General features: G+C 46.2%; 1 protein-coding gene across 1 annotated transcript in view; it reads right to left on the bottom strand.

Annotated features, from left to right (window-relative positions):
- The window catches only part of GUCY2C (guanylate cyclase 2C), a 484,448-nt gene that overhangs the window by 442,138 nt on the left and 21,789 nt on the right, over window positions 1-20,521 (bottom strand). The window contains exon 2 of the mRNA XM_069650287.1: window positions 16,696-16,831. Coding sequence (XP_069506388.1) covers window positions 16,696-16,831 — 136 coding nt within the window. The remainder of the gene's footprint in view (window positions 1-16,695; window positions 16,832-20,521) is intronic.

Here is a 20,521-nt window from a genome sequence, read left to right as displayed (position 1 = left end):
TTTTCAATTCTGTTTCTTAGAGACCTGGATCCTTCGAAACTCTGCCACTTAGCAAACAGTGAAATTATTTCACCAGTATAATATAACTAGTGAAATCAGAAAGCTGGGTTTTGACTCCAGTTGTCATTGTCTAGCAGTTCGTCATTTGACAGCAGGCTACATCTCCTCCCATCCCAACCCATCTTTAGTTTTTGAACAATGTAAAGAGGTGGCAAAGCTAAAGAATTGATTGGTAGAGTAGAGCCATTGTGACCCAGGAAGTCTGGGTTTGCTCTCAGAGTCAAACATGAGCTGGCATGGCAAAATAACATACCTGGCTTCCTGCCTCCCCATCCCTTAACACAAGTCCCACACCTGCAACCTGTGTACCCAACCCTACAACATATGACCCTCACTTGTCATCCTGTCTCCTCACAAGGATGTGCAAACATAAATTGTTATAATTATTTATAGAGTAACACTATAGAGTATAAACCCATATGAGTGAGACTTTTTCTACAGAAAGTTAAGTGTGACGGTATTCCGGTGGTAAATCTGCCAGAATACTGCCAAATGGTATTACTGTTGCCACCACTTGGTCCGGCAGAATTACAGTCAGATTACAAGTGGTGGCATGACAATGTTAGTCCTCATGGACTCCATGGGGATTTTGGCAGAAATGACTACCAGCAGTAATTATGCTGATTCTTTCACATTTTCTGGAAGTAAACCAGCAGAATTAACTCCAGTACGTTGCTGGAGGGTTTTCCTCTGCCTCCCCACCAAAGTTATAGTATGACTGTGCAGTAATGCAGTCGTAACAGTTACAACTGCATTACCGCTGGTTTTTCCTGCACCGCTATGCTTGTAATGAGGCCCAATGTGTGGTGTGTGGAAGGTGGGGATTTGAGCACTTTCTTCCTCGTTCCACAGCTTCCAATTCAGAAAGCATGGGAGACTTCATCATCTCCTATTCCATCTTCAATATTAGCAACAGAAAATCCTTTCTGCAAAGTTGTTATTGAACGGCTAAACTAGTACACTGTTCAATAAATCTGTTTTTCAAAGAACCAATGTATCTACAAGGCGGAAGCCTATTAATCGTCTGTTTCCTAAGGCAAATAAATCTGAGAAAAAGACTACGTTTATAATTATAATGAAAACGTACTATAATTATAATCTTAGTCTGTACAATTGTGTATACTTTCAAAGCACCAAGTCACATGATAAAGTAACCTAAAACAATATAAGAGAAGTAGTAACTGGAACATATGTTCATAAAGCAAGTATGCATCACTTACTCAGAAAAAGAAAGGAGGGCAGTCCCACAACTAGGTGCAGTTGATTGCTGGTCAGACAGATCTCAGCACATTTCAACCTTCTGATCTATCATTTCAGATTTGTACCTCAGCATCAATTACCCAATTTTCCTTAGGCATCATCCTTTGGTGTCCTTCCCTTGCACCACATTCTCAATGCCCCCTGTTTCTTACAATTAGCTTTCAGACCTGTGTTCCTCTTTTGCTACATCTTTTAACTATTAACTCAATCCCTTGCCCGCACTCCTTCCCTTGCCCACCTTGCTCAGTCACCAATTCCTTGCCAATCATGCTCTTTAATTGCCCATCACACAAAGCCCATTCCTTGCCCCCCACCACCTCCTGTTGCCCTGGCTTTTAGTTAGACAGTAGACCACCTTTATTTACCAGACAGCCTCTGCCAGACACAACAGAAGGCTGTGGTCGGGGTCTTTCTGGTAATCGTGAATATAGAGTCTGTACTTGGACAATGCAGACCTAAAGACAGCAATGGGACAAGGCTTTTTATGCACTGCCAAGTTGCCCTTTCTTGGAAAGTCAGTTGCATATTTCAACTCACAGACGCAGAGAGAACTGTGAGGGGAATATGCCTTGGACGTGGAGATGGAGCAAGAGCAACGTATTATATTTATGTGTGTTTTCATATAGGTGGGAGTGTGTGTGTGTGTGTGTTTGTTTGAGTGTATTTGTGACAGTGTAAAGTATAGGTGGAAGGATGTATCTTTGTTCATGTGGCTTTACATCTATATATCTGTTTCTGGTTTTGATTCTCATGTGTGTCTTTTGTTGGTGACATAAGAGCAGAGTGTTCTGGACACAAGAAAATTGAGAACAATCACACTCTTGTGAGGTCATTCAGAGTTGTTGGCAACATTAAAATCATGAGCATTTTGTAAATACCATTGATTTTACCGTCCACCCAAGACAGGGTTTGGTCAAATACAATCAGTGGTATTCCATGTGCTTCCCTTCAATAGAGTGAAAACGTGTTTCCAAAGGGCCTTTTTGAGGGGGTGAAAAGATAGGCATCTCTGATTGCCTCTTCTGACCACCTTACCCATACAATGCATACAAGGGCCAGAATGTACTCACTTGTGCATACACAAAATCAACAGTAGTGATACAAGCCACTACTGTACATAATCCATTTCTCCCTTCCCATTGATGCTGATAATGGCTGAAATAAAGGTTAAAACCTTTTTACATAACCGCCATGATTGGTGGTAATACTGAAGTGGCACTATAGGTATTCCAGAAATACCACCTCTACTGGTGGTAAACTTAAGTAGGACGGATTTTCACTAATACCATAAAAAATTGGCCAACTCTGAATGACCCCTTCAGTTTGTAGTCTTCTAATAATTAATACCAGAATATGACATCTTTTATGTGTGCTTTTCAACTGCGTGCTACAGCCATTTCTATAACCACTGTATAAGTAGCATCCGTGTGTGCTATCCAGGAATCTATTAAACCCTTTTCGTATGAACACACTAGTGATCAAGAAATTCACCAGGACAGAGTGTAAGCATTTGTACAGAATCAAACTGACGAAAAAAAACTCTAATATGATATGGACTTGTCCTTTCTTGGCAAGTAGGCTTCATGATATGCTGTTTTGGATTGTAACAGAGCAATGGTGTATAGGGAACAGTGGTGCCAACTTTACCATCCAGGGTCACAGAATCTATTATTTAAATGCATGCATTTCAACTGGTGGCATGAACATGCCCCTGCAGCCAAGACTGATCTCCCTCTCACTCACTGTGGAGGCCCATGTGTGGGGGCCACCCAGGCACATCGACAACATTGCTGAAATCAAGACAATGGGCCTCATGCTAAACTTGCCTGTCTGGAAATAACAGTGCCAGTAAGCTTATCGGCACCGTTGTGGACTGACCGGCAAAGTACAAGTCTAGTGGGCGGGTGCCCTCCCGCCCGGTAGTTCTGATTTGCCAGGCGAACCGGCACCCACCCACAGACTTTCACGGACGCACCAGCACCGTTATTACCGGTGCCAATGTTTCTGTGGTCCCCATTCCCATAGAGTCCTATTGGACTCTATGGGAATGGGGAACAACATAGTGCCAGCGCCTGACTTTCCAGACGCCAGGGTTGTAATACCCCAGTGTTACCGGCAAGCCAGGCGCTGGTAACTGTTTACGGGTCCGGCGGCTACCTGCTGGTTTTACTGGCATGGTTACCGCCGGACCCGTAATGAGGCCCAATGACTCGCCCAGTTCACAGAATCGGAGCAGGCTTTGCAGCTCTCGGTTCCTTTGCGTCAGGGTAAATTCTAATGGATATAGTCTTTTTCAATTATATATTTTACATTTTGGAGCTCTGGCCCATGGGGCAACAGTCCAGCCAGCCTGGGGGTAATTTTCCCTTTGCCCCCGTGCACATCCGCCCCGTCTAAGTACCTACTGAAAAGTGAGAGGTTTGCCATGCTCTGGCATCCTAAGAAGTTAAAACCATAGATGAAAGGGGGTTCAACTCCTGAAATGTGTGTGAGGGAGAGAGAGTTTGGAGATGTGTGCATGTGTGTCCGTGTTTCCTATATGGCGAGATAAGGTGTGACAATAATGCTACAGACATGTGACAGAATAATATAGCGGTTGTCATCCTATCCTCAAACGGCTATACACCACGGATGTGCAGTAATACTGTAGAGTGATAATGGTGTGCTTCCAATAGTGTTTTGGATTAACAAATGATTGGGATTGGCAAACACTGTAGCTCTTGGGAGTACCTGTTCACAACATGTGGCATTCCCATTAAAGTAGTCAATAAGCTGTATTAAGCAAATCTTGCAACCATCAATAGCCAGAGCTACAGTGTTCATAAAAAAAACACTCTATATAATGTGCAGTGCAACATACTGAAACATCTATCCATTTTTCAAAAAAGGTAGCAGGCGCTCCTCTCCAGAAAGAACATGGCATGATAACCTGCTCTCTGGTTTTTTCCCACTTCGAGAGTCCGCAGCCAATGCTTTTTTGCTCACTGTACCTTTCACAGATGGGAAATATCGATTTGCATATCAGTCTTTGTCCTGCCAACATGGGCAGTCCAACACCGAAATGCTATGGCAATTCCTTTCTGAACAAGAGTACCACAGCAACCCCATACACGTGTTTCAGCCCTGTTGGACCTCATCAGTGAGGTGGAGCTGTGCTTCCCTGAGCACAGTGAGCAGGGAGTCCACGTCTGGGTTCCCCCAGGTAACTCAGGGTGACCAAACCCAAGTTCCTTGCAACGTTTTTCAAAAAAGGTAGCAGGCGCCCCTCTGGAGAAAGAACATGGCATGACAACCTGTTCTGTTGTTTTTTCACACTTTGAGAGTCCGCAGCCGTCGCTTTTTGTGCACTGTACCTTTCACAGTGAAAGGAAAGTGAAACATCTAATCATAAAACAGGAGTCGGTTGCACTGCCAGAGAAGAAACCAGCCGCAGAGTTTCTCAGGTACAAGGAGCGGTCCGTTGATTTGCGGTTCAGTGGTGAGTGGCTATCCAGCTGCCGGGGTTCTTGGCACGGGCAGTTCGGCCACAAACCGGTCTGGGGTGCGAAGAAAGAAGGTAAACTGGTTGTGCCCACCAGTCAGGGGAAGAAGTCTCTCCAGCCGGGAGATCTTCTCTGTCGTCGGGAAATGGTGAGTCGGTTCTGCAGGGCTCCACCGGCGGTGTTGTCGTGCTAGGTCGACTCAGCTTCTCCCTCGTCAGATTCTCAGGTCCTGTGGCGACTTCTGAAGTTCCAGTCCCCAAAGTCCTGCTTTTATGCAGCATTCCCCCATTCTGTCAGCCTAGCTGTCAATCAAACATGCTAAGTGGTGAGCCGGCCGGCTCACCACTTGGGCCAATCACACAAGAGTGCGACTTGAGTTACCAAGGTAACTCAGTCCAGGGTGCCTAAACCCCCTCCCACACACCCTGTGGTACCCAGACAGAGTGGCACCACTTTTGGAGGCTTCTGTGGAGAAGCCCGCCAAAAAGTGGAACAAAGGGCTCGACTTGGGTTAGAGTCACAGAAGAGAACACAAATGCCATTTTAGAATCGAGTCTTGGCAGAAAATACCAACCGGCGAATTAATATTAAATAAATAAACCGGCGGTATGTTCGAGGCTATGAGAATTAAATAATTAAAGTTGGTAGCCTCGAACAATGGGAAAATCCCATAGGGAAATGTTTGCGGTTGAATATAAAAAGTAGTTTCCACTGCCACCAGCCAAAACTCGATCAGGGGGGACGGAGAAGTGCCCCCTCGACTAACAGACCCCGGGGCAATCGAATTGCCCCGACCAGTACGTCCACAATACGATGGTTTGTACTGGTTTCTGTTAATAATTTGGGACTAGTAAAGCCAATGGTGACTTTACATGCCCTGGGAGATAGTAGTCAGTCCCAGGGTATGGAGTCTATGGTGGGGTGTCACTATGACACCCCTGTTACGGCATGGAGTGTGCTGTGTAACACACATAGTAAAAACACATGAGACCCTATGGAGTAAAGGACCCCATAGCCCATAAAACACATTAACAGTCAAAGGAACACCATAAATCATGTCCAAGAGTGGGAGAAAAAGAGTCTCACTCTTGGCAGGAGAAAAAAAACAAACTCCAGAAATCTAGCAAAGCTGCTGGGGGACTCACTAGGTTAGGAAATTCAGCCTAAAGAGAGAATTCTCCCTAACACCAGTTCCCTTCCTTTTTCATTTTTATTTTTTTTACGGGGGCTGCAGGGGTTTCCCCCACAACCCCGCTCCCTGCAGTCTTTTTTTTTTGTTAACACTTACCTACAGTGCTACCACCAAAGGTTCAAACTTTTGGTGTTCAAACCTTTGGTGGTAGCATTTTTAGAACTTTTTGTACATGCAACCTTTTTGATACGGTCAAATCATACAATACCCTTAAAAACACTCCACTGGCTCCAATGATCAAGTTCAAGACCCTCTGCATCGTCCAGAAAGCGTTCTGGGGCCAGGTCCCATACTATCTCTAACGCTCTCTTCCTAAGTACCTTCCTTCCAGAGCCCTCTGCTCGTCTACTTCCAATTCTCTGCGGATGAGTTGCTTCTCCAAGCAGAGACTGGGTGGTAGATCTCTTTCATCTGCAGGCTCCTCCCTCTGGAATGGCCTCCCTGCCACTCTATGCCTTGAGCCGGCCCTCCTTCAGTTCCAGAAGCTCTTCAAGACATTTGTTTTCTCCTCTTCCTTCTCTCTGCCTCTCCCCTGCTAACCTTTGCACTCCTCCTTCTCTCTCTGCCTTCCCTCTGCTATCCTTCTCTTCCTCCTGCTCAGTTACATTGACTGGCTGTCTGGTGCTCCTCCGAGTCATATAGGACACCTGCCCCCACATCCAGTCCCTAGCACTTGCTTTCAGGCCCTCCTGCACTGCCTCCTGACCTTCCTTGCACTTCCGGGGCTTATTCCCCTTGGAGGCCCTGCCTTCCTTGCACTTAACCCAGGGCACTGTTGCACTGGGTGTACTTCTCCCCTTACTCTCCCCTGCACTTCTTGTCTGCGGCCTGCACGATCTAAATGATACTAGGCTTAGTGTTCCCCTCCCTGCCTGGTTGCTCCTGGAAACACTTGTGTATAGGCGCATTATAAATAACCTATCAATCAATCATTCACTCAAAAGTGCTCTTATACTAAAAGACCATCACCATGCATTGTTTATCTGATAGATGACTGAATGGCATACGAAGAAGGCCAAGCATTGTTTGCTGGCCCTTAAAGCTGGTTGTTATAGTTACTATCTGCAACCCAGATGGCTGCTCTAGTTCATGCACAACCCTAACATTAATGATCTTCAACCTCTGCATGGAGCCCCTATGAGCCTTCCCTGTCAGTCACAAAATCTTTATCCACTGATATGGAGAATCTACACAACTCTATCTGAAAATATGAACCATTTAAGACATCCATCAACACAAGCCCTGACTGTACCTGATCCAGATTCGGTCCAGCTCTAAGCTCAAACTGAAACCCGTCTTCTCCAAAGACATAACTGCTGAACCCATATGCATGCATTAGTAATGGGCGAACCCCAAACCCTCTCCCATAATGATAGGCTCACAACTTGTATCAAGTCTTGGCAATAAAAGGCCATAGGATTTTATTGTACAGCTATGGGTTATAGCAATAACAATATCACATATCATGATGGTATCAAACTTTTGGGCACCGGGTCCTGAGGTTACCCCCTCGGACCCGTGCCGCCTTCTTGTGTCCCACGACTTGTTGTGGGCACCGTACAGTGCCTTGTACTTCTTTTTGTTCTTCTCCCCTTTTTGTAGGGTGGGCGGGTTCTGTGGTAAAGAAGCAAGAAGATTTGGAAGACACTGAGTAAACAGTGAACCTCCTGTTTGCTTGGGTCCCCGTTCAGGGTCCACAAACAGATTGTGTTTGCTCTGAGCATGCTGCTCTCATTTATAGGACCCAGGGAGGCCCTGGGTCTTTGTTGTGTATGTGGCGGGGGCTGCTGTTGTCGCAGCCCCCGGCTGGATAGCTGACTGTCTGACCCCCTAGTGGGGGCAGATCTTTTGAACCTGGGCCCTGCCTGCTGGTTGTTTTCCTTATGGCGCTTAGCACCTTGCTGTTTGGAGGAAGGGTGAGATGACTGTTCGCACCTTACCCTTCCGTGGCTTTTGTGCTGCTGAGACTGCGTGTCTCAGTAGCTGGGGGGAGGAGAGGAGCAGGCACGGGGAGGTTGGGGCTGCCCCTCTCCCAGCTGCCGATGGTAACAGCAGTTACCCTGCCTCGCTTGTGGGATGCCCATGCAGCATTGCCCATAACTGCTGAACCAATATGCATGCATTAGTAATGGCCGAACCCCAAACCCTCTCCCATAATGATAGGCTCATAACTTGTATCAAGTGTTGGCAATAAAAGGCTGTAGGATTTTATTGTACAGATATGGGTTATGGCAATAACAATATCACATATCATGATGGTATCATACTTTTGGGCACCGGGTCCTGAGGTTACCCGCTCGGACCCGTGCCGCCACACACGGGCAGGTTGCTGGCTGACCGTGTTCCCCCAAGAGTATGCCCTAGAGACAGCCCCTGTGAGCAAGTGTTGTATTGATTTCCCGAAAGAAATGCTCCATGCCCTGGCTAGACAGATGGGTGCCGTTGTGGAGAAAAAGGTCTGGGTTGCCTAGTGTAATGGCTCGGTGTTTTATGAAACCCAGTCCTCTTGTCATACAGAATCTCTCTATCGTCCTGTTCAGTTTTCTTCTCGATAAGTCTATACATTTGTAGCAGTTGGCCCCTAGCTATTTCTTTCTTGGTAAGATGGCTGAGAAGTATATTTCAGTACCCCTCCAGTTGTGCGAAATGCCTGCCAGGGAGCAGCAGATTTCTTCGCATAGTATGCGTCTAGCTGTGTTGACTAGGTCGTTGCCCCCTAGATGGATGATCAGGAATTCTGGGGGGTCCCTGTATGCCACCAGTTCCGCTAGTGTTTCGTGGACGTCAGCCCAACGTAGGCCTCTGTATCCCCACCATGAAGTAATGGTGTTTCTGAAAGGTGGCCCTTCTTTAGTCTCTTCTGCCCATCTGCCTGTCCTGAAAACGAATGAGTGGCCAACTATCCATGCTGATCGGAGTGTGGTCCTCGATTCGCCTGCTGTTTCTGTGGTGGTGGGAGGGAGGGAAAAGGAAGAAAATTTTAGGGCAGAAGGCTATATCAATTGTGGTCTGATATATCTTTTATAACAGTCTGACTTCCATCCCCCTATGTTTTTTAGTAGTTGCGGTGCTAAACCTCCTTGCCATGCTGCAGTGGCGGCACCTATCCTGAAAGAATGAGTGCCGAAATGTTTGGGATCCCACCCTGCTCTGCTCTGCTCCTACTCCTTTAAATTGGTAGCGGCTTAGGGCCGATGCATCCGTGTGGATTAAAAAACTCCCTCCCACTTTGGGTCGTTGTGCGTAATAGTAGTTGGTGATGCACACCGGGCAGTTTGTTGCTTCATCGATGCAACAAATATTGATGGTTCTTTTTGCACCCGTTTTCGACTGTTGCATTTCTATGTTAACACTCTCCTGTCTCACCCTGATTTCCATGACGCCCAGGCGGTTTGTGGCCTTGGTGCTGAAAGCGATGAGTTCTCCTACCCGGAAAGCCCCGAAGTAGGCTATGAAAAAGGCTGTTTTAAATAACATTATCTCGTATGGGTGCCAACATATGGCTTCCAAATGGCGTGCTATCTGCACCAGTTTGCTGAAATCAAGGAGTCGGCGGGTGTCCACTTGCGGACCCTCTATTCTGTCCCATCCCTTCATTGCATAAGAGATGAGGGCGTTCTGGGTGGGGTCTGAATTGCCCCGTATTTTTGTAAAAGTATGAAATTGCCACCAGGTGTCTTTTAGCCCAATCCCTTTTGAAACCTTGTTCCCGAGCACATTTTAAAAATACTTCTATATCTTTAATCGTTATTAGTTCTACGTGGTTTACACCTGTGGCCTTAAATACTGTTTGCAAACACTTACTGTACTGTGTTGCAGTAGTGCTTGCCACCGCCCTCTCTGCCATCTCCGTTAGGAAGCCTGTGAGGTTGTTGGCACCCGTTGTTGATGTGCCTGATTCTTGTTGGGCATCCCGGCCTGGGCTCTCTGGCGCTGGCGTTGATGCCAATGTGTTGCTGGCACCCGTTTTAGAGGTGCCTGCTTTGTATTGGTCATCCCGGCCTGCACTCGCTGGTGCTGGCGTTGATACCAATGTGTTGTTGGCACCCGTTTTAGAGGTGCCTGGTTTTCGTTGGGCATCCTGGCCTGTGCTCTCTGGCGTTGGCGTTGATGCCGTTATTCTTGTCTTCCCATTATTGCCCAGCATTCTGCTGGTATTGGCGTCATCTGTTCTTGGGCGTGCAGCGCTAGCTCTCGGAATTTTGTCCACTGGAAATGAGATAAGGCATCAGCAATGTTATTATCTGCCCCTGAAATGTGCTTTGCTTTGAGTACAACGTTTACTTGTAGTGTGACTGTTGTAATGGCTCGTAATACTTTTAGTACTAAAGGGCATTTCGTAGACCTTCTGTTTATGGAGCCCACTACAGCCATGTTATCGCACCAGATCAAAAGTTCTGTATTCGCTAGTCGCCTGCCCCAGATGTGTAATGTTAGCCGGATGGGGAATATTTCTAGTAGGGTGATGTTTCTTGTCCACCCTGCTGCTTGCCATGAATTGGGCCAGTGTCCTGCCACCCATTCGGAGTCTAGTATGGCTCCAAACCCCTTGCTCCCAGCTGCGTCGGTGTATAGGACCCTGTTTGACTGGGTATTTAAAGGCGTTCGCCAAAGTAACAACACGTTGAAATCTCTGAGGAATTTTCCCCATGTTTCCAGGTCTTGTTTCACCTCTCTGCCTAGCCGGATATGCAAGTGTGGTTTAGTGAGTGATTTGATTTTGAACACCAGGCTTCTGGAAAATATCCTCCCTTGAGGTATTATTTTGGATGCGAAATTGAGGCTGCCTGCTAAGGATTGTATTTCCTTTACAGTCCCCTTTTCTCTCTTTATCAGGTTTTGTATTTTAGCCAGGAGTTCTGATATTTTTGTTTTGGGGATTCTGCAGAGCCCCTTTGCTGAGTCTATTTCGATGCCCAGAAAAAGTATGTTTTTTGTCTGGTTTGGTGTTTTTTTCCCCTCGCTAGGGGAATTCCCCACTGTGCGGCCATGTGCTCCAGTTTTGCTAAAGCCCGGCCGCATTCCTTGGAGTTTGGTGGCCCTATGACTATGAAATCGTCTAGGTGATGCACTATTTTTGTCCCTGGTCTCTGCTTTAGGAAAGTCCATTGAAAGAAGGAACCAAATTGCTCAAATAGTGCACAGGATACTGCGCACCCCATGGGGAGGCATCTATCTACGTAGAATTTGTTGTTAAAAGTGAAACCTAGCCACTGCTGTGACTCTGGGTGAACTGGCAAGAGTCTGAAAGCAGATTCGATGTCCAGCTTAGCCATCAAGGCGTTTATGCCGCACTCTTGTATGAGCCTTACCGCCTCTTGGAAATGCGTGTAAGGTACAGCGGATTCTGTGTGTGGGATGCCATTGTTTAAAGACTGGCCTTTAGGGTAGGAGAGGTGATGGATTAGTCTCATTTTTCCGGGTTCTTTTTTAGGTACCAGGCCTAGTGGAGATATTAAATAGTCCTTTAAAGGCATGGCGTCCCAGGGACCTGCTACCCTTCCCAGTTGCAGTTCTTTCCTGATTTTGGTTTCTACTATCTGGGGGTTGTCCCTGGCTGACTTTAGGTTCATCGGGATGTATTGTGACCTAGTGCCCTTAAATGGGATGAAAAGACCTTTGGTGAAACCCTGCAATATTTTCCTGCTGGTTTCCTTGTCTGGGTAGCTGTTTAGGGTGTCCCTAAAATTGCCCGGATTGATGGGCGTTCGTCCTGGTTCTAAAATTGGAATATCATTCTTTATTGGCTGGTAGTCTGGTGCAGTTGCTTGCTGCATGGTCGCCGTTGCAGTTTGTGCAGGCGTGTTTGTACCAGCATTCTTTGCCCCATGTACACTGGTTTCTCCCAAATTGTCTGCATGGGATGATGGATTTGACAGCCTGCTGTTTGTTCTGTCTATGGGCATTATTTTTAGCCGCCCAAGGCTGGTTCCTCCGAAAGGGCTGCTCCCCTTTTTTGGATTCATCATTGTCATGGGATTTGCTTACTTGCGAATATTTGCTATTTTTGGAAGAAGAATGCATGGTATCTTCTTCCTGGGGAGGTTCGGCGTTGAGGGTGTATACATCGTTCTGGACTTCATCCCACTCAACGGCCGGCCTTTCTGACATGCTCCTCCTAAATCTGATGTCGTATGCAAGCCATGTCTTCCCCCTCTGTGTTACTTTTACTCCCCTTATTTTATCAACGTATGCCCAGATCTTCCTACCATCCATGGGGAATTTGTCTTCATATATTGTTGCTAAAATGGCAAAGGCCTGTAACTAGTTGTCCCAGTTTTGTTCGACCTGGGCGTTTCTGGCGATAGCTTTTTCTTCTATTTTTTTGGGGTCTCTGAAAGCGTCTTTCCCTTTCCGCTGGGCTTCTATTAGGGAAAAGATTTCTATAAATTCTTTGGCCCATATGGCTTCTTTGATTGTGGTATCAATGTTTCATGCCAGGCATCTTTTGTATCTATTTAATATCTCTGTTTGGAAAGATTTCATTTTTTGGTCTAATTGTGCATTACAGATTGTTACAATGTCAGTTGTATTGCTGCTGGGTGTCCCTGTCGCGCCCGTGTTGTCTGTGCCTGGGGTTGCCCATGCTTTTAGGGCACCTGCTGAATCTGTTGTTGGAGTTGTGGAGGCTGTTGTATTTATAGCTGTGGGCGCTATTGGCAACTGCTGTACTTGTTGTGGCGGGATTGCTGTAAGTAGTGTTACGGGTGGGTTGACAACCGTTATTGTAGATTCTATTGCGATGGTAGGGTTTGAGGCCCCAGGTTGCCTTGTGGGCGGTGTCTGTTTCCCCCTTATTTCTACCACTAGTTGTTGCAATTCTGCTACATTCTCGCATAGTTTTGACAATTTTTTGGTACCTTTTCTGGCACCTTCGGATATTTTTCTCCTTTTTAATGGTGCAGAAACCTCCTCCTGCTGGGTGGGCTGGTAATTCCTTCCCTGGGTAGGCCGTACATGTTTTCTCTAACCCATGCCTATCCGTAGTGCTCTGCCACTTCAATGGCTGCTAGCAGTTGTGGTAATTTGGGCTTCTGCACCGGTGTTGGGGGTGCCCGTGCTTTCCGTTTGGGCCCCATGTTCTTCTATGCCTGCTATAGGAAAAGGAAAAAGGTTTTATCAAGGAGTTAAACTGTTGTTATCGGCGAGTTCTTTGCGCCTGTTCTATTTGTTGCCCGTGCTGGGTAACTGTTGACTGGTGCCTTCTTTCAGAAAATGGGCAGCCCCCAGGCTTGATTTACTGGATTTAAATAATTGGTTTCGCTTGTGGGGTCGCCCTGCAATATTACAGAAATTATTTTAAATCTGCAGTATTTGGGCCCGCCGAGCTTGAAACTGTGTTCGCCAGCTCTGCGTGGCTGTCAAGAAAAAACAAGCTCCCGGCTCGCCGTGCTACCAAGCTGGCTTGTGACTCTGCCCAAGTTTAAAACTGGCTTGTGTTATCTTGCCCCATCTGCCTTATAACGGGGGGGTCTGGTCCACTGTAATAAAATGTATCTCTTCCGGACATAAATGTCTATTTTTCCTCCCTCATAGCCCCAGCACGGTGGCTCACCTGTAAGTTGTTGAATCGGTCACCGTCCGCGCCGTGCTGTTCGAGTGCCTCTCTCTCCTTCGTTCGCACTGGTTTTGGGGATGATTTCGCAGCACGCGTCTTTGTTTATTTTGTTTCGGACACCCTCGCCGCTCACTTTTCCCTCTATGCAGAGATGTTGAGGTTGACAGTGTCCGCGCTGGGCGTTCGGTTGCCGCTTCTTCCTTCGTTAAGACTGCGCTGCAATTGCTTTGAACAGTACAATGTTCAGGAAGGAAAAAAGACACTGCGACGTACAGCGAACTTCAAGAATTGCTAAAGAAGCAAGAAGATTTGGAAGACACTGAGTAAACAGTGAACCTCCTGTTTGGTTGGGTCCACGTTCAGGGTCCACAAACAGATTGTGTTTACTCTGAGCATGCTGCTCTCGTTTATAGGACCCAGGGAGGCCCTGGGTCTTTGTTGTGTATGTGGTGGGGGCTGCTGTTGTCGCAGCCCCCGGCCAGATAGCCGACTGTCTGACCCCCTGGTGGGGGCAGATCTTTTGAACCTGGGCCCTGCCTGACGGTTGTTTTCCTTATGGCGCTTAGCACCTTGCTGTTTGGAGGAAGGGTGAGATGACTGTTCGCACCTTACCCTTCCGTGGCTTTTGTGCTGCCGAGACTGCGTGTCTCCGAAGCTGGGGGGAGGAGAGGAGCAGGCACGGGAAGGTTTGGGCTGCCCCTCTCCCAGCTGCCAATGGTAACAGCAGTTACCCTGCCTCCCTTGTGGGATGCCCATGCAGCATTGCCCAGAACTGCTGCTCCGCCAAACAACGCTGAACAGCCCCTATTAAGACCAGGCTGTCTGTCCTGAGTCTCAATGGCTTCGGCTGCAGCTGGCACACTGCACCACATCTAGGGGATTTTATATAGACCTCACTGGCTACCCCTAGAAGAAAGCATCACCTCCAAAGCCAAACATTTGGTGACAATGACATGCTTTTCTTTATTTAATATGTTTCTGTAACAATTTGGGTATGATTCAACAAAATCATTTCCCCATACTGTTTTTCTTATGAATATATTTTCACCTTAATGGTCAATTGAAATAGTATATGGGCACATTTGTTTTCATAATTTATCCCTAATGTAACTCCTATTGTGGTTGTGTGTTTGAGACCAACCCTCTGGTTTAATACACATTACATATGCATTAAGAATGCATTGAATTGGATTTTATTAAATAAGGATTGACCAATCCTGCGATTAATATACAGGCCACTCTAATCTTACAAAAGGTGATTTTAAAATGCCATAACTCCCTGTGTCTAAGATGGATCTGTCAAAATGCTCCTACTTTTTTTAAAAAATGCTTCATTTATTTTATTTATTGGCATTTGCCAGTCTATGCAAACCTATATGGGGCGACCACGTTATTAGTTGTTCTCAAAGGCCATGCACCCTCTGCACTGCGTTTCCCTGTGCAAAGGATCCAGTTTAAAGATCTCTGTTCATCAAGCACTCCAATGACTTTCTTCAAAATAGACTGAAAACGCATTTCTACAATATGTCATGGTATGGCCCTTCTCACCAGCACAGGGGGTTTCAGTGTGTAGCACCCACCATGACGAGAGAACACCCTGGGAGGCCCTAAATGTCTTATATTGGGCATGGACCTGGGACTCACTGACCGCCACCTCTTCTCATGCCAGCATCAGAAGAAAAAAAACGTTCCTATTTGATTAATGAGCATGCAGTCTAAGAGAGGGTATCACAATGGATGATTATGCAGTCTAGCAGAGGATTTGCACTTCATGATTGTGTAGTCTAGCAAAAGGTACGCCAATTGATTATTATGTAGTCTAGCAGAGGATATCCCAATCGATGATTATGCAGTCTAGCAAAGAGTATGCACTTGATGATTATGTAGTCTAGCAAAAGGTATGCCAATTGATTATTATGTAGTCTAGCAGAGGATATCCCAATCGATGATTATGCAGTCTAGCAAAGGGTATGCACTTGATGATTATGTAGTCTAGCAAAAGGTATGCCAATTGATTATTATGTAGTATAGCAGAGGGTAGGCCAATGGATGATTATGTAGTCTAGCAAAGGGTATGCCGATGGATGATTATGTAGTCTAGCACAGGGGATGCTAATTGATGATTGTTGTCTAGCAAGTTGTATGGTGGCGATTATGGAAATACTAGCCTTGTTGATCTGATTAATTTATGCACATCCGAATACTAAAACTGGGTTTACATATTTCCTTAGCTAGAGGAGAAGACTTGCTGTTGGTACTCTTGTTCAAAAGAGGATTGCATAGCTTTTCGTTGCTGGAACTGCTCAAGTGGGCGGGACAAAGCCTGATATGCAAATGAATATTCCTCCTTTGTGAAAGGTACAGTGAGCTAAAACATGTGGCTGCAGACTCTGACTGGGTACATTCCCGCAGAACCGGTTATTATGCTGTGTTCTTTCTTGCAGAGGGGTGGCCACTATATTGATAATTTAAGGAGCTTCTAAGGATGAAACGTTGAGTCAAACCTGTCAGGAGTTCAACCTGTGTCCTGCAGGCTGAACACAGATGCCAGAAGTAAGCACTGAAATAGCTGAGCCATTTTCCCATTTAAATGTGCCTCAGCAGAAGTAACAAGTGTGTATTATTCATGCCTACAGTTGCCCCACGGTAAGGTTTCAGCTTCTATACATTTCTTGGAACCTGTCTTCCTGTATAAAATACAGGAGGCAAATGTGACTCCTTGGGGAAGTAAAAGTAAAAGAAGGACACTGGACTCCCCAGAATAAGATAACTTTGGTGGCAGCAAAGGTGATATATGAGGGATGAAAGTAGCCCTACTACTTTATCATGGGGGGAAGGATATAGTCAGGAAACTGCAGAAGGAAAACTGTAGTGCTGTGAAGACCTTGTCCAATCTTGGAATACAGAAATGTGGAAATCGTATGCTGGTAGATGTCCTTGAACCAAAACTGTTCATTCTATCTCCCATGCAGCAGAACATGGTAATACCATTACCTTGTACAGTATTTTCCAGGATTTAGTTAAAGTCACACTTTTACGAACTGCCAAGAAATATGGTTTCCTTTGCAATCATGTGACCCCCCCCTTCCATACCTGCAAACCTTGATAGAATGCAGGCCCACCATACTGCTCTGGCACCATACCTGGGATAGATACGTTCCGGAACTGGTCTAGGAAGGCATCGGGCTCAATTGGCGACTCCTTCTCCATTACACTCTTCAGCGCATGTCCGAAGACCAGGACACCTTCCAGGTAACCTAAAGCATAGTCGCTGTTGAGCTGAAAGAGACAGAGGATCTGTTGAGATATCGAAAACCTGGGCAAAGGGCGGTGCTACAAATGCTCACAAAATGCCACCACAAGCTGACCGATCTTTATGTACCAATCTGGTGTAGAGGCATGACTTCAAGCCTGCTGGGGAAGCGACAAGAGAGCCTGAGTGGACGCTCGGTCTCTTATAACTATCCAGCCGAGCAGAGACTTTAGTATACACAACCATAAAGTGCATTTGACTAACTGGAAATATTGTGCACAGATAGATCAATGCATTCATTTTTGAAGTCATATCGACTTCATCAGATGGTGCAGATTGAAATGATTGGAAAAGAAACGCCACTGGTCAGTTAATTCTGAAAACAAACAAAAAAGCATTTTAAGTTTATATTCCATTAAGTGAAGAAATAGTATGCTTGGAATGCAGGTCTGGAACTGCTGCCTTATATCTAGGACCACACAACAGCTTAAAGCAGGGAATAACGCAGGGAATAACGCAACAGTTTTCAATGAAAACAGTTCACATTTCTAGCTGATACTTGGATTTAAAAAAAAAAATTCTTATTGACATGCAACTGTTGAATGCTGATACTTGGATTTAAAAAAAACAAATTGTGTTCACATGTAACTGTTGAATATAATGGATCTGATTTTCGAGTCTCCAAGTAATCCTGCGGCAAGGACTTGTTACATTAGCATGGACATGTCCCTGCCAGCAAAATGTCCTCATTTGCATGGCAGAGTGCAAAAGTAGAGTGAAAAAAGGCAGTTCAAATGAAGTAAACGCTGCCTGCTATGTATGCATGGCAGGCAGCATTTACAATTGGTTCCTATGGAGTCTGCCTGCTTTTTGCTGGTGTGATAAGCAGGCAGAGACTCCACAGGAATCCCACGCATTTGCGTCAGCATGAAAATCCATGCCGGTGTAGATGCTGTAGTATTGTTATGGCAGAGCGGAAGAGGGCTACAGAATCATAAGTTACGATCCACCCATCCTCTGCCAACAATTTGAGCTTAGATGCCCAGGAATTCTGTTGCCAATGTCCTGTTTCCTCACTCATAAGGGGTTCTAAACAGTAGAGTCCAAAGGCTGTAAATGTTGTGTTTGCACTGCAAAAGGTTCTCTGCATTATATAACAGAGAACATTATTTATTTTATTTATTTTTTACATTTGTATAGCGCACATCCAGCCCAAGGGCATCGCGGCGCTGTTACTTTTAGCATTCTTGCCCAAACCTTGTTTTTGCAGGATAGTGTCATTCAGTGGTGCACAACTTAAGGCTCAGGGCAGAATGCAGCCATTTAGGGTATGTTTCATGGCCCTCTGAATCACTAGAGTGTTACAATGGAGTGCAGTCTGCTTCTGTTTGTTTAAGCTCTGTATTAAATTTAGACAGAAAGTAAAGCAAGACAGGAATTAAACGTGTCTGTCTTAATTCTCTTTATTTTCATAAAAAGAATAGCAAAGAATTATCAGAACAAAGCATTTCACTAAATATAGGCAGTACTTCAATTGGGCCGTTATAAAAGCACTACTGGTGCACACGCGTGGATTGTAAGGCACACCAACCATGTCCATGAATACAAATAGCATTCAACAAAGTAAAATGTACTTTTATTGTTGTAGTCATGAAACTGCCTAGCACAGTGTTGGCATGGAACATGAAACTGGTTCACTGCAATGTAATGCAATCTTGATTCATAAAACCTGCCAATATGTATATACAATCAAACATGGTTTTTGCATTTAGCTTAATTTCACATCTAGCTGTGTTTTGCAAACTTGCTGTGCCCTTTGCTTGTACTACATTCCTTTTCTGTAACCTACTGTCCCAGTGACTGGACTGTTCTACTCTTACCCAGCTGCCCCCCTCGCCCCACTCTCTACCTCTCCCATGGCGTTTTCTGTTTCTCCTATCTTTTCCAACTGTTTCTCCATTGACTATTCTTCCCTTCTCACTAAGTCTGGTAGGAAGAAGATAAAAAAGGATATCTTGGCCTCCAACCATGGTCTCCCTATCGCTGACATCTATTCCAGCGCTTCTTCCAGACAGACCCTCACCAACATCCTCTTTGTCATTCCTTCGCCAGATCTATGGACTCTTCATATGATCTCTGTGCTCTGTCCTTTCTCCTCCTCTCCCATTAATGGTGGCACCCGCTGGAAAGCCATTATGACCCCCTTCGACTTGAGGTCATCATTAATGTCATCATTAATGTCTACCTAAATGGTACCGTCATGGTCCAAGGCCCTCCTTCTCTTTGATAGGCGCTTTCCTCGCCTCATCAATTTCCTTTCATCTCCTGTTGTCACATCTCTTCCCCTCTCCTGCTTCCCTGTATCCCCTCTTTGCCTCACCCCCCTTTGGCTCCTTTACCCTTTCTTCCCTCCTCGTCTGCCCCCCTTGGGCTCTTTCGCCTCTGCAGGGCATACCTCTGATTTGTACCCTCCCTGGAAGGCCTTCAAGGCTGGCAACCTTCTTCCACTCTCAACTCTCGCTCCGCTGTCAAAACACTCCTCTGACATCTGCTGCCTCCTCAAAGAATTCAACCTTGATGTCCTCGGTCTCACTGAGAATTGGTTTACGGCCAGCTCTGTCATGAGCTTTGACACTCTTCTCCCCGATGGCTACAAGATCCTTTTTGCAGCCAGATCCACCCGACCGGAGGGTGTGTAGCCCTGATCTTCCCTGAGTGGATTCCTCCTTCTATCATTCCCACGCAGACCTACTCCTCTTTCGAATGCCCTGTCTGCAGGCTTTCTCTCTCTCCTTGCCACTCTCTTACATGCCTACTGTCTATCAGCCTCCTGGTCAGATCACTTTGTTCCTCTCTGAGTGGGCGGACCACTCCTTCTCCCTCCTGACCTCAACCACTCAAATCCTCCTTCTTGGTGAACTCAATATCCAACTTGATTCTCCCTGTTCCTCGTCTGTACTCTTTTGTGACCTCTGCCATTCCCCCTCCCTTTTTATTCTCCCTTCTGGCCCGACTCACTCTGCAGGGCACACGCTTGAGGCTTTGATCTCCTCTGACCTCCCCCTCTCCATCCCTTTGACCGCTCCTCTCTCCTGGAGCAATCACTCCCTCCTCTCCTCCCATCTCAGCCACTCTATCCCCCAGGCCAAGCCAACCCCAACACTGCCACCTACCTTCTCGGACATCCGTCCCATGAAGCATGTGTCAATTGAGGTTTTCGCTGCCACCTTCTCTCCCCCCTTCCTACTCTGGCTGAATCACATCCCGACACAGCCCTTTCCATGATTCTATCCCTGATACTCTTGATGCTCTTGCCCCTGTCATGAGGATCCGTTTGAAGCCCAAAGCCAAGCACAATTCTTGATAAGACTATGACCTAGCTACCCTTAAACTTAAGTGCAGGGTGGCTGAGAGGAAATGGAGGGCTTCTTGTTCATCCTCTGACAAACTGGCCTGCCACCTGCTCCAAAGGCAATACTGACTCTCTGTACATACTAACAAGAGAGCCCACATCCAAGCCCGTGTCTCTGCGCCATCTAACAACTCGGCCGAACTCTTCAAAATCTGCAAGGAGCTGGCCAACCCTGCTGCAGTCTGTACCTCTCCTGTCTCCTCCCAGACCGACCCTGTGCACTGCCCTTGACTCTCACTTCATCTCTTCCCTCTCTTCTCCCTTCTCCTTCTGCAAACTCTGGCCCTCCTGCAGCCACCCCCCA

The sequence above is a fragment of the Ambystoma mexicanum genome, chromosome 3p (genome assembly GCF_040938575.1).
Source record: "Ambystoma mexicanum isolate Mex_15411 chromosome 3p, UKY_AmexF1_1, whole genome shotgun sequence".
NCBI lineage: Eukaryota > Metazoa > Chordata > Amphibia > Caudata > Ambystomatidae > Ambystoma > Ambystoma mexicanum.
Note: the sequence above shows the minus strand (reverse complement) of the source record. Positions and strands in the feature narration are given on the sequence as shown.